The sequence below is a fragment of the Lithobates pipiens genome, unplaced genomic scaffold (assembly GCF_037356315.1).
Source record: "Lithobates pipiens isolate NorthernLeopardFrog02 unplaced genomic scaffold, aLitPip1_a1.2 Scaffold_13, whole genome shotgun sequence".
Classification (NCBI taxonomy): Eukaryota; Metazoa; Chordata; class Amphibia; order Anura; family Ranidae; genus Lithobates; species Lithobates pipiens.
The window spans coordinates 426,178,869-426,193,845 of record NW_027507718.1 but is presented as its reverse complement, the minus strand read 5'-3'; the positions used below and the strand labels follow the sequence as shown (position 1 = coordinate 426,193,845).

The window sequence follows — 14,977 nt, the reverse complement described above, 5'->3', positions numbered from 1 at the left end:
CCCCATCAACATGGAGACAAGGTGCTTTGGGGTGGGGGGCTGACAGTTGATGACTCATCGGTTGTTAAGGATGCGGCGGCCAGCTTCCTGGCCCGCTCCTTAGCAACCAGCTACCCACTGTGTGTTAAAGTAAAAAGAAAAATGCATCACTTGCGTTTTTGGTGTGGCTCCCTGACCCTTTCCAAAAACGCATCGGATGAACAATGCATAGATGTGAATGTGTACTATAAAAAACCATGTTATATGGACTGCAAACTGCAAAACACACTAAAAAAGGCATAGGTGAACGAAGGGTAAAACAAGACTAGAACTCATTGGTAAGTACCACACTAAAGCACTATCACAATTAACAAACCAAAGCAGTATCAATTTGACATTTCTACATCAGATTACTACATACTTGTTTTGTAGGGTAAACAAAGAAAAGTTTTTGTCCAGCTGATCTACGCTCTTGCATCTCAGATCACACAGTAAATCCAGATTAGGGATAGGCTAGCACTTTGCTTCTGAGTTCAGGTGTTTACAAAAGAAGACTTCTCAGTGTTGCAATAGGAAAATAAATACTTTAAAGAAAGCTTATGTCATGCAGAAAAATGACTTACTGTAGAGGAAGTAAATCACTAGCTGAAATCTGTGTATTGTGCTGCCACTCCTTCCTGTTACTGGAGTAACTGCTGTCCATAGTAACTCAATGACTGGCAGGTCAGAGCAGGACTGGCTGGGTCATTAAAACAGGCAGAGGACTGTGGACCAAAAGCACATTTCAGATTTCCCTGCTACCTGAATAGATGCAGCCGGCCACAGGATCACATCAATATACAGCCAGAATGGAATTATTATCCAGTAACACCACAAATACTGAGGATCAGATTCATCATCTTCTTCTGATTCTGACACACATTAAACAATTCAATAACCATGTGGAAGATGTACTAGAGGAAGCGTCCCTTAAAAACAGGGAAAATGTAGAGGAATTGGTCTTCGCACTAATTCCACTAATACAAGATCTCATTAGAACTTTCTGCGAAAAGATAAACAGAACAACAGAAACATTAAAGCCTACACTTCACCTCCTAAACAGGATTCAGGACACTTTTCAGGACCTGAGCTCAGTGAACGGTAAGAATAATTGCACTCTATACAGTATATACAGCACACTGACTTATTTGGGAGAAACAGCGTTGTATTATTTTCTTAATATTACATCTGCTCTTAAAGTGTATTAGATATTGTTTTTTTTTTGTTTGTTTTTTGCTGTCTTTTTTTGTAGATTTTTCCAACAGATTGGAGATTGCCCTTTTTAAAATTTTTTTACCAAAAACCTTATAGGGGTATATTGATAAAGCAGTAAATGTGACATTCACCAAACATTCAATGCTGGTAAATCTTTTTGCTGTATGTGTTTCAATTTCAGTGATTTATACATCTGGAATGAAAGTAACATTCACTACTTTAATCATTTGCAAAGAGAATTTGTGAACATTGCTGGTACGGTCGTACCACACTACAGGAAAAAAGGTCTATTATTGTTTACTTGTTATAAAAATGAAACATGAATAAAATATTGAGATTTATAAAATGCATTCAACTCAAAATATAAACTAATTTGTTTTCTTATACCGCTCCTGATTACCCTTCACCAATTGTGATAGATACACACACACACACACACACACACACACACACACACACACACACATATATATTTTTATTTTTTTTTCATATAGCGTTTTTACTAAATAATTACTATGGTGTGGTACTGTTTTAGCCTATCCGTTCTTATTGAAACAAATGTATTCTATTGTTCGGATATGTTACCTCAGCCTAACAAATTTTTAACACTCACTACTTTATAAATGTAGCGCTACCCCTGTAGGGGTCGCTGGTGAATAGGGATCCCCTACCCTGCACAGCCAGACACACCGAACTTCCACAGCACACTCCAAGAGTCAGGAAACAGTCCTGCAACGTTGTTTTGTTTATTAGGGGTATTAAACTTGGATAGGGATATTGTGGGATGGCCACTTGACATCAGTAAAAGAAACTCTTTAGGAACACAACTATATACAGTCCATATACACACTCCTCTTTTGCCTCCTGCACAAATATTGCTTGCAGAAACATTCATACCGAGATGGAGCACTGTTTGGGGGATCTGACAAGGCACTCAGCCAGATCCAGTAACAACCCTTTATAGGCAGGGACTGCAGGTCCCTTTGGTGTGTAGAAAACTCCCAGTGTGCAGCTGTCTTTCAGTGTGCAGCACCCCCTCTTCAGGCACTGCCAGCCCGCCTGGCTGCAGCTGCCCCTTTCACTAGCCCTCCTGGCTAATCTTCCACAGTCATCCCAAACTGACTCTACAACCATCTCAGACTCCTCAGTCCTCCCAGACTGTCTCTCGGTCCTCCCCAACCGTCTCACTCACCAGCCACCTGGCTGTCTTCTCCCTGGGGATCTCCATCTCCAGCTGTCCTCACACCTGCTCCCGTGCCACTGGACAGGACTCTTCCTTGTGCTGTGAGAGGATCCCTCCTGCACCCAAGCCCCAGGCCCGAGGTCCCCCCTCCCAGAATAGGGGGCTCCCATCAAGGGCCTCCAACGGCCTCCTCTGCACTCCTTCTCCAGCTTCCACCCAAACTCCTCTGCCCCTGCTGTTTTGAGAGGTCCCTCCCTCTACCAGCCCATTTGGCTGTGGGGTTGGCAGCACCTCCTAACCTCCTTGCTATACTTCTGGAAGTTTCTGCAAAGGTCCAGCAAGTAGGGGGGGAGCATCAGAGATGCTGCCTGATGAGTCATTCCAGCATCCCTGGATCACATACCCTGACCCAGATTCAAACACATGCTTGGCTGTTTAAATTTGCCTACACTACTGAAAAAAAAAAAAAAAATCATCATACTAAGCTAGAGAGTGCTACCAATATGTTTCTAAAAAGTGTAAGTAAAGGCAATTTTTTTCTTATTGTTAGATAAAGTAGTAAAGGGTTAGACCTTTTGACAAGTTTTTATTGCAATCAACACCCCTTCCTCCTTCTGGGAAAACTCACCACAACCCTAATGCCATGTACAGACGATCGGAATTTCCAACAACAAATTTTTGATGTGAGCTTGTTGTCGGAAATTCCGAATGTGTTTATGCTTCATCGGACATTTCTCAGCGTGTGTACACAATTCCAACACACAAAAGTCCACGCATGCTTGGAATCAAGCAGAAGAGCCGTACTGGCTATTGAACTTAATTTTTCTTGGCTTGTCATACGTGTTGTACGTCACCGCGTTCTTAATGTTCGAAATTTCCGACAACATTTGTGTGACTGTGTGTATGCAAGGCAAGTTTGAGACAACATCCATCTGAAAAAAATCCATGGTTTGGTTGTCGGAATATCTGATTGTCTGTATGTGGCATAAGAAGGGAATTACATTCATTTTGGAAAGATTTCCACTAATTTTTTGTTGCATTTCCAGGGCAGGAAGTTAAGACATAGGCTTACAAAAAATAAGATATGAGCTTTAACCCTTCTCTACTCTAAAATGTAAAAAAGATGTTTTATTTAATGGTAACTCTTTTTCTAGGAGTCTTCCAGGACAACTCTGAGACATAGGCATGTACACCCAAATTGCTTAAAGGTGGTCCTCCAGGCCTCCCTCTTCAGGTTCCACACGAACCGCCAGAAGGCTCTGAAAGACATAACACACTAGCACAACGTCAGTACATACCTCCAACACCAGTCAAAAAAAAAAACACCAGCTGGAAAACCAGGCTGTCCTGGAAGACTCCTAGAAAAAGAGTTACCGGTAAGTCTAACTCCGGTTGCCGCTCTGCAGATATCCTCCAGAGTGGCACCAGCCCTCTCTGCCCATGAAGCTAAGACAGCCCTGGTTGAATGGGCTTTAACTAGCGGCCCTTGCTTCCCTGCCAATCCATATGCCTCCATAATCGCCATTCTAATCCATCTTGCAGTGGAAGATTTTGATGCTTTTCTTGCATGCCAACGCAAAGTTAACAAATAAAGAATCTGACTTCCTGACGTTCTTACTGACCTCAGGATAAGCCACAAAGCTTATAACATCCAATAAACTAAAGGTTCCTTCCTCATCTACTTCTGAGGTGGAATAAAATGTTAGAAAATAATCTCCTGCGTTCTGTGAAATGCAGACGATACATTAGGGCAGAAACAAGGATCTGTTTTGAGCACAACCCTATCCTCCAGAAATAACAAAAATGGGTCTTGAATCAAGAGCGCCTGCAACTCACTCACCCTTCTGGCTGAAGTGATTGCTATCAAAAATATTGCCTTAAGTACCACCCACTTAACTTCCGATTTCTCCAGGGGTTCATTAAAGCTGATGGGACAAGGGCCTCATTCCCACAACCCTTGCCCGGTGGTTGTGGGGTTCTGTGGGTATGGGGCTTATAAGAATATGGAATCCCCTTTAACAAGGGGGCTCCCAGATCCCGCCCCCATATGTGAATGGGTATGGGGTACATTGTACCCCATACCCATTCATTCACCAAAAAAAGTGTCAAAAAGTAAAAACCACAATACACAGTTTTTTACTGTTAAAAAAAAAAAAAATTAAGGAAAGTGTCCTGCGATGTCTATCCATCTTCAATCATGGCGCAGACGGACCCGTAAGATTGAAAGAAAAAAAAGCTACGCCTCGATGGGAGGCATCCTGCCAACTGCTGTATCTTGGCTGTGACAGCTGTTATACAGGCAAGGGCGGGGCCACCCGATGATGTATCTGAGTGACCCCACCCCTTATGACATCATGTGATGTCAGAGGGGGCAGGGTCATCTGGTTACGTCAGCGGGTGGCTCCACCCTTGCTATATAGCAGTTGTCACAGCGAAAAGAGTCGCCGGGAGGCCTTCTATGGAGACACTCCATGGAGAGTATTTTCATTTTTTTTTTCTATTTTTGGGGTCTGTCTGTGCTGTGATTGAAAATCGAATATCATGGGACACTTTAAAAAAAAAAAAATGAATAAAGGAATTGTCAAAAAATGTGTATTGTGGTTTTTACTTTTTGATACTTTTGATGAATGATTAGGGGTAGAATATATCCCATACCCATTAACTACATAGGACGGGGGCCCCCCTTGTTAAAGGGGGCTTCCAGATTCCAATAAGCCCCCTGCAACCTCTGAGCAATGGTTGTGGGGATGAGGCCCTTGTCCCCATCAACCTATAGGTAGTGTAAATATCTCCTAAACATGTACCGTTTAGGAGATATTTACATTACATGTAGCCAGTGACATCATCGCGGCTCTGATCAATCACAGAGACAGTGCCTGCGAACCCGAAAACCAATCACAGAGATGGAGCCCATGAACCCGGAAGCAAGACGGGTGAAAATGAAAGCAGCTGACATCGTGGTGTTGGAACAGCTTCATTTTAAGGTAAATTGCACATAATGTGCTAGTATGTGATGCATACTAGCACATTATGCCTTTACCTTGGAGGACAAACAAAATATAAAAAATGTCCAGCAGTATACAACTGCTTTAATGAACCAAGGTAAGGTTCAATTCATTAAACTGTAACACCAGTATGAGGATCTTTTTTTTGCCCACGTGACTATAATTTTTTGAAACTCATTGGACCCATTGGTTTGAAAATAACAAATTTTTTTGGAGAAAAATAAAAAAATTCTTTTGACATGTGTTAGTTATGTGACTTGAGCCTATAATATACAGAGACTGATCCTCTTCTTGGAGTATGTAATTTAGTTAAGGAATTATTATCTAAATCGCTAATACTTTGAATATATGTTTTAGGTTGCTTAAAAGATTTATTGGTGAGAAGGATTAGACACTATGGTTACAAAACAAAGGCAGCAAGATAAATCCTTAATGCTACTAGCGTTGTTAAGTAATCATGTGGTAGATATGCTGTTTGCCTGATACATACAATTGTTGTCCAGTAAATTATCTTTTTTCCAGCAAGGAATCAACGTGTACCCTTGTAGGTAGTTCTGGAGCAATTCTGACAAGGTTGGGCGGTAAGCTATATATACCAGCATTTCCCTGGCACAATGGGATATGCATTATGTGAAAAGAACCCATTTTTCCCCTTTTACTTTAATGGAGAGTAGATACCAACAGATCCTATTGACTTCAAAATACAAGATGTACAATAAAACCCTCCAAGATGATGTTAAATATGGGTTTACTCTGACAGATTTATTAGAGGGATTTACTCTTTTATTAACTTTTCCATTGTGCATTTTAGTTCAGTTCCTCACTATTATCATTGTGCATTAACCAATAGAATTATAGTGGACTTATACTTTGACGATCCAATGTGTATATGACAGCTCTGGACAGTTTACAGTCTTGTATCAATAGAGGTGGACTGCGTTGTCCTTCAGGGGGCCTTATAACCGATGAAGATGTGAGTGCCGAGGCATGCTCAGTATAAAGGTTAGTCACACTTTTGGTTATAGTTCACAAGTGATAAGTAAAACCAACGTGTTAGGGGGGACAACTAGTATATAGAAAAACATTAAAAATGACTCGTACATATATAAAGATTATGGTATCCAATGTTTAAAAAGAAAATGTTTTGATAAATAGACAAGGTAAGATAGTAAAATATCATAAATTTATAGAAGGACACAAAAGCACAAAATTATAAGTTCAGAAATGCTAAAACTTTACTTAAAGCGTAACTCCACTTTTGTTGAGAAAAAAATATTCCCCTCTGGGTGATCTATGTACATTGGAAGGATTTTAACACACTTTGTTGCAGAGTCCTACCTTTTGTTATTCTGAAGAAATCACTGTTTGTTCCTTTTCCTATTTTGAGTATCTCACCACAAATTTTGGTTGCAGGGGACGCCAAACATCTTACTGTAGACTTCTGGGAAAATCAGTGAGCCAATCACACAAGCAGGAAATTATGTTTATAGGGTGCATTGTGTACACATTCTGTGTACAGAACACCTCCAGGTTGCCATATTGCATTGCACTTTACAGAAAATGACAGATCTGCAGATTGAAAAAGGAAGGGTAATTATTAATGACATTCAGCAACAATATGACTTGTATCACATTTGTATATCCCATATTTTTTTTTAATTTGGATTAATTTTTTTCCATGAAAGTGGAGTTACCCTTTAAGCAACAGCTATTGTAAAATACATGTACAGTATATCTAATCCTACAAATAATAATAAATTCAAGGGCATGTTAGTATGAGACTTTTGGGTATGGGCCATAAAACTAGTCCTGGTTCTAGTTACTGGATTATATTAATAATGACATTGAGCAAATGCAGAATGCCTACCATGCGGTCTTTAATACACATTATTCAAAGAGTAACGTTTCCTATCTCTTGACTTTTAGAAGAATAGGCATAAAGCCACAATATCACATCTAGTACCTAGCACCTTCATGTAATAAAAACAAAAACAGTTGTTGATTGGAAAGGCAAGGCCACGGCTTTATTTATCCATAGTCAACACAAGTCCAATGAATAACTCAAACGTGAACATAAAGGTTCCAGGAATGAACGTGCCTGTCGCAGCAGAGCTGCAAACATACAAACCTAACATAGGGGTTTATTTACTAAAGGCAAATCCACTTTGCACTGCAAGTGCACTTGCAAGTAAAGTCTCTGCAGATCTTAGAGAGACATGCAAGGAAAATAAAAAACAGTATTTTAGCTTGCACATGGTTGGATGATAAAATCAGCAGCGCTTCCACTCATTTCAGATCTTCCCCTTATATTTAGAGCGCGTGCACTTCCAAGTGCACTTGCAGTGCAAAGTGGATTTGCCTTTCATAAATAACCCCCATAGTCTACACGCCTGACCTAAGCATAAGTTCAGGATAAGAACAGTCTGAACACCAACTACTGAGGTGATTACCCAGATAATTTGTAGATGACAAGGTGACAATCTGCATAAAGCTGTGAGTGTATTTAATAGTTTTTTCTCTTTTTAAATGGAGGAGGAGATCTTCTCATACAGGAGGCAGAAGTCCAAAGAAAATGTACTCCCTCCCACAGGTAGTTTTATACCCCTCAACCTGGCTCACCCACCTTAGAGCCTAATGCCCTGTACACACGATCGGACAATCTGCCCGTGTGTGGGCTCTGGCGGACTTTTTTTCCCCAAAAGTCCGGCGGACTTAGAAAGAAGTTTTGACTTTTGAAATGAATGGACTTGCCCGCACATGGAGAAAAGTTTGTTCATTTTAAACGTGGCTCCAGGTAAACAGGACTAGCGCAGGAGGTCAATGTCGCCACCTCCATTGACACCTCACAAGCCCCGTCACCTGGTATTAGGGGTGCAACGGATTGTCACCAATCCGTGATCCGAACGGGTCAACCCGCTCGGATCAGCACATGCCGCGATCCGCAGAGCGCTCCGCGGTCTCGGCCTTAGGAAAGGCCGCGGCTTCGGCCTAGCTCCGAAGAGGCGGCCATCTTTCTACACCCGACGGAGCGATCACTTGTAAACAAACCATGACGCCGGTTCCTCTCTCCCCTCTCTGTACTAACCTGTGCAGTGGAGGGGAGAGATCCTGAGATGGAAGCAGCCATCCCTCCATACCCTGCAGTACCCAGCAATACCCTGCCAATACTCTGCAGTACCCCAATACTCTAGCAATACTCTGCAGTACCCCAATACTCTAGCAATACTCTGCAGTACCCCAATACTCTAGCAATACTCTGCAGTACCCCAATACTCTAGCAATACTCTGCAATACCCGAATACTCTGCAATACCCTAATACTCTAGCAATACTCTGCAATACCCTAATACTCTAGCAATACTCTGCAATACCCCAATACTCTGCAATACCCCAATACTCTAGCAATACTCTGCAATACCCCAATACTCTAGCAATACCCCAATACTCTGCAATACCCCAATACTCTAGCAATACCCGAATACTCTGCAATACCCCAATATTCTAGATAATACTCTGCAATTCCCCAATACTCTAGCAATACTCTAGCAATACCCCAATACTCTAGCAATACCCCAATACTCTAGCAATACTCTGCGATACCCTGCCAATACTCTGCAATACCCTGCCAATACTCTGCAATACCCTGCCAATACTCTGCAATACCCTGCCAATACTCTAGCGATACCCTGCCAATACTCAGCAATACTCTGCGATACCCTGCCAATACTCAGCAATACCCTGCCTGCCAATACTCAGCAATACCCTGCCTGCCAATACTCAGCAATACCCAGCCATGCCCAGCCATACTCAGCCATGCCCAGCCATACTCAGCCGGGCCCAGCCATACTCAGCCGTGCCCAGCCATACTCAGCTATGCTCAACCGTACCCAGCCATACTCAGCCAATATTACAGTGGGGGAGATTGTGGATATTACAGTGGGGACTATATGGTGGTGGAATTTTCACAGGTTTTTGCAAATTAAATTATTATTTGCTGATCCGAAAAATGATCCGATCCATGACTCTGATCCGAGGAACGATTCGATCCGTGAGTTTTTTGATCCGTTGCACCTCTACCTGGTATGGACTTAAAGGGGAAGCCCTACACCGAAAAAACGGCGTGCCCCCCCCCCCCAAAGTCCATATCAGACCCTTATCCGAGTGCATAGCCTGGCCGGTCAGGAAAGGGGGTGGGGACGAGTGAGCTGTTCCATTTCTGTGTAGTACACACAGGAAAATTTGGCAACATAAAGAGACTTAAACTACATTACAGATTACCTAAATCCACTCTCCTTCTCCATTCTATAGTTATTGTCTAGGTGACAACACACAGTCATTGGCTAACAGCACAGTCAGGGCCAGTTCACAGCACATGCAGTCAAGTGCATTTTTGTTTGGCATTAAAATGCATGGAAAGTAGGTTCTATGGTTTCCAATAACATAGTTCACACCAGTGCAGTAAGTTCCAGGGCTTTTCAGTACCAGAAAAATAAGAACATGCTGCATTTTTTCTGCACTGGACTGTACTGAAACACAGTAAAATGCATCAAAAATGCACTGGACCTAGTATAGGAAAAAAAAGCACTGGAATGCGGAAACGCATCAAAAAACGCATGCAGAAATGCATCCGGAATGGATCTGGTGTGTGTTTTTGTGGTGTGAACTGGCCGTCAAGTCCTCACAGCAGGAAGTGGACATTCCAGGTTTTAAACTTCTCCCCTATAAAAGAAACCTGTCATAAGAGAAATGTATAGGTAGCTTTCTCTGAAAATCACAGACTTGTAATGAGCGTTAAGATCAGAAGTTCTGGAACAGCTTACCTGTTGCAGGTCACTGACACCGAAAGTACAGAACCTAAAGGCCATCACAACAACCAGGCAACTAGCATTTTTAGAAAGAGTTCAGTAAACAATGGCAGCCTCTAAATTTCACTAATGGCGCATTTTACTTGATCATTGATCTTCCAATTAATTTAGGATCTGTAGCTATCTTTAGCCCTACCTAGATTGATTTAACTAGAGGACCGACGTTGTCCATATCCATCAGTAGGAAACAGGACCCCTGTCTGCCTGTTCTCACTTCTTCATTTACACACACACTGGAGATGTGGAGGATATGGGGATCCCACAATGGCCTCAGCTGTGGGGAAATTGGTAATTTGGATTATTTTAATGAAAAGGACTTAGGTGAGGTTCGGTTTATCTGAGCAGGCAATTTAAGTCATACAGCTAGGACTTTGCCCTGACCAAGACATAGATCTTTTTGAAGTTATAAAGATATCCATATGTTTATTAGAAAAGATACTGTAACATGGGGGACCATTAGCTCAAGTTGATAGATGAATTTTTGTGCAGTGAGTCCACATCAGACAGACATTTACAGTTAAGGGCCTGGTAGCCTACATTTATTAAACAGAACAAAAAAGTCCACTCAGGAATCCCACATAGGGGTTTAAATGCCATTCAGACATAAATGAAAATGCTAGCCCACTAGGGATAAGCCAAACACCCTCCTGTTCGGTACGCAGCAGAACATGCAAACAGGCAAAGAATTCAAATGAACACACAAACACTGTTAAAAGTCTATGGGACACAAACATGAATAATCAAAAGTGCTAATTTTAAAGGTTTATATGCAAGTTATTGTCATAAAAGGTATTTGGGGACCTGGGTCCTGCCCCAGGGGACATGTATCAATGCAAAAAATGTTTTTAAAAACTGACGTTTTTTCAGGAGCAGTGATTTTGTTTATGCTTAAAGTGAAACAATAAAAATGAAATGTTCCTTTAAATATCATGCCTGAGGGGTGTCTATTGTATGCCTGTAAAGTGCTGCATTTTTCCAATGTTTAGAATAGTACCACAGCAAAATGACATTTCTAAAGGAAAAACTGATTGCGTAATTTAAAACTGATCGTGGCTGAAATTAATTGTCAGGTCTCGGCAATATAGATAAAACTCATTGAAAAAAAGAGCATACGACCCCCCCCCCCCCCAGTCCATTACCAGGATCTTTGAGTCTGGTATGAATATTAAGGGGAACCCTGAACCAAAGTTAGAAAAAAATTGCATGGGGGTCCCCCTAAAATCCATACCAGGTCCTTTGGGTCTGATATGGAAATTAAGGGGAACCCTGTGCCCAATTAAAGATAAAATGGTGTAGGGGTCCCCCCAAAATCCATAGCAGACCCTTCAGGTCTGCTATGGATTTTAAGGGGAGCCCTGCACCTAAATAAAAAAAAAATGGCGTAGGGACCACCCAAAATCCACACCAGACCCTTATCCGAGCACGCAACCTGGCAGGCCACAGGAAAAGAGGGGGGAACGAGAGAGTTCCCCCCCTGCTGAACTGTACCAGGCCACATGCCCTCAAAATGCCCCCAACAAGATATCTCTTGCCTTTTTTTTAACATTTTGATGCTTTTGTTTGTGAAATGGTAGGGCTACATTTGTACCTCATACCAACTCACACGGGGGGAGGCTGGGATCTGGGGTCCCCTTGTCAAAGGGGGCTTCCAGATTCCAATAAGCCACCTGCCCGCAGACCCCCACAACCACCTAGCAAGGGTCACAGGGATGAGGCCCTTGTCCCCATCAACATGGGGACAAGGTGCTTTGAGGGGCTACCCCAAAGCACCCTCCCCATGTTGAGGGCATGTGGCCTGGTATGGTTGAGGAGGGGGGGCGCTCTCTCACCCCCTTCTTTTCCTGCAGGTTGCGTGCTCAGATAAGGGTCTGGTATGGATTTTGGGGGCGATTCCTATGCCATTTTTTTTATTTTGGTGCAGGGTTCCCCTTAAAATCCATAGCAGACCTGAAGGGTCTGCTATGGATTTTGGGGGGACCCCTACGCCATTTCTTCTTTAAATTTTCCGCAGGGTTCCCCCATAATTTCCATATAAGACCGGAAGGGGCTGGTATGGATTTTAGGGGGACCCCCACCCATGCCAAAGGGGCCTGGCATGAATATTAAGGGGAATACTGGTATACTGTTCTAAACACAGGAAAAACATGCCACTTTATAGGCATACCATAGCCGCCCCCCCCCCCCCCCATCTGATATTTAAAGGAATATTTCATTTTTATTGTTTCACGTTAAGCATTAAAAAAGTCACTTCTGAAAAAACTGCCGTTTTGCATTGATACATGTCCACTGGTGCAGGACCCATGTCCCCAAACACTTTTTATGGCAATAACTTGCATATACAGTAAGCATTTAAAATTAGCACTTTTGATTTTTCATGTAAGTGTCCTATAGACTTTAACTGTGTTCCGGCAGCTTTTGAATTTGCCTTGAACACCACATATTGTTCACTATTCAGCGAACAGGGGGAACACCTGATGTTCGACTCGAACATCGGGCTCATCCCTATAGCCCACTTTGCTACTCTTCAGCAGCACTGCTGCTATAGTTACTGGTCACTCAAACTACCTGCTCTTCCAGGCCCACAGTCTTGGATACATACAGGTCCTTCTCAAAAAATTAGCATATTGTGATAAAGTTCATTATTTTCTGTAATGTACTGATAAACATTAGACTTTCATATATTTTAGATTCATTACACACAACTGAAGTAGTTCAAGCCTTTTCTTGTTTTAATATTGATGATTTTGGCATACAGCTCCTGAAAACCCAAAAATCCTATCTCAAAAAATTAGCATATTTCATCCGACCAATAAAAGAAAAGTGTTTTTAATACAAAAAAAGTCAACCTTCAAATAATTATGTTCAGTTATGCACTCAATACTTGGTCGGGAATCCTTTTGCAGAAATGACTGCTTCAATGCGGCGTGGCATGGAGGCAACCAGCCTGTGGCACTGCTGAGGTGTTATGGAGGCCCAGGATGCTTCGATAGCGGCCTTAAGCTCATCCAGAGTGTTGGGTCTTGCGTCTCTCAACTTTCTCTTCCCAATATCCCACAGATTCTCTATGGGGTTCAGGTCAGGAGAGTTGGCAGGCCAATTGAGCACAGTAATACCATGGTCAGTAAACCATTTACCAGTGGTTTTGGCACTGTGAGCAGGTGCCAGGTCGTGCTGAAAAATGAAATCTTCATCTCCATAAAGCTTTTCAGCAGATGGAAGCATGAAGTTCTCCAAAATCTCCTGATAGCTAGCTGCATTGACCCTGCCCTTGATAAAACACAGAGGACCAACACCAGCAGCTGACATGGCACCCCAGACCATCACTGACTGTGGGTACTTGACACTGGACCTCAGGCATTTTGGCATTTCCCTCTCCCCAGTCTTCCTCCAGACTCCGGCACCTTGATTTCCGAATGACATGCAAAATTTGCTTTCATCCGAAAAAAGTACTTTGGACCACTGAGCAACAGTCCAGTGCTGCTTCTCTGTAGCCCAGGTCAGGCGCTTCTGCCGCTGTTTCTGGTTCAAAAGTGGCTTGACCTGGGGAATGCGGCACCTGTAGCCCATTTCCTGCACACGCCTGTTCACGTTGGCTCTGGATGTTTCTACTCCAGACTCAGTCCACTGCTTCCGCAGGTCCTCCAAGGTCTGGAATCGGTCCTTCTCCACAATCTTCTTCAGGGTCCGGTCACCTCTTCTCGTTGTGCAGCGTTTTCTGCCACACTTTTACCTTCCCACAGACTTCGCACTGAGGTGCCTTGATACAGCACTCTGGGAACAGCCTATTCGTTCAGAAATTTCTTTCTGTGTCTTACCCTCTTGCTTGAGGGTGTCAATGATGGCCTTCTGGACAGCAGTCAGGTCGGCAGTCTTACCCATGATTGCGGTTTTGAGTAATGAACCAGGCTGGGAGTTTTTAAAAGCCTCAGGAATCTTTTGCAGGTGTTTAGAGTTAATTAGTTGATTCAGATGACTAGGTTAATAGCTTGTTTAGAGAACCTTTTCATGATATGCTAATTTTTTGAGATAGGAATTTGGTGTTTTCATGAGCTGTATGTCAAAATCATCAATATTAAAACAAGAAAAGGCTTGAACTACTTCAGTTGTGTGTAATGGATCTAAAATATATGAAAGTCTAATGTTTATCAGTACATTACAGAAAATAATGAACTTTATCACAATATGCAAATTTTTTGAGATGGACCTGTACAGTCTTATGCCGCATACACACGATCAGAATTTTTATCGGAAAAAGCTCTGATGGTTTTCCCGATGGAATTCCGCCGGGATTTCACCCAAGCTGTCTTGCATACACACGGTCACACCAAATTCTGACTGTCAAGAACGCGGTGACGTACAACACGTATGACGGGACTAGAAAAAGGAAGTTCAATAGCCAGTAGCCAATAGCTTCCGTTATGTAGTTGAATCTGAGCATGCATGAGTTTTTACGAGTCAAAATTGCATACATACAATCATAATTTCTGATAGAAACCTTTTCCGTCTGAAAAATTGAGAACCTGCTCTCAATCTTTTGCTAGCGAAAATTTGGCCAGCAGAATTCCGATGGAGCATATCCAACGAAAAGCTCTCATCAGTCTTTTGCTAGCCGAAATTTCCGACCATGTGTACACGAAATTAGGCTCCTCAAGCGCATACAGACTCGGGCTCCTTGAACACACACAGCTTAAA

At 42.4% G+C, this 14,977-nt stretch overlaps 1 protein-coding gene across 1 annotated transcript in view; it reads left to right on the top strand.

Moving 5' to 3' along the window:
- Positions 1-617: 617 nt before the first annotated feature.
- The window catches only part of DTHD1 (death domain containing 1), a 124,712-nt gene continuing 110,352 nt past the window's right edge, over positions 618-14,977 (top strand). The window contains exon 1 of the mRNA XM_077477662.1: positions 618-1,119. Coding sequence (XP_077333788.1) covers positions 789-1,119 — 331 coding nt within the window. The 5' untranslated portion in view covers positions 618-788. The remainder of the gene's footprint in view (positions 1,120-14,977) is intronic.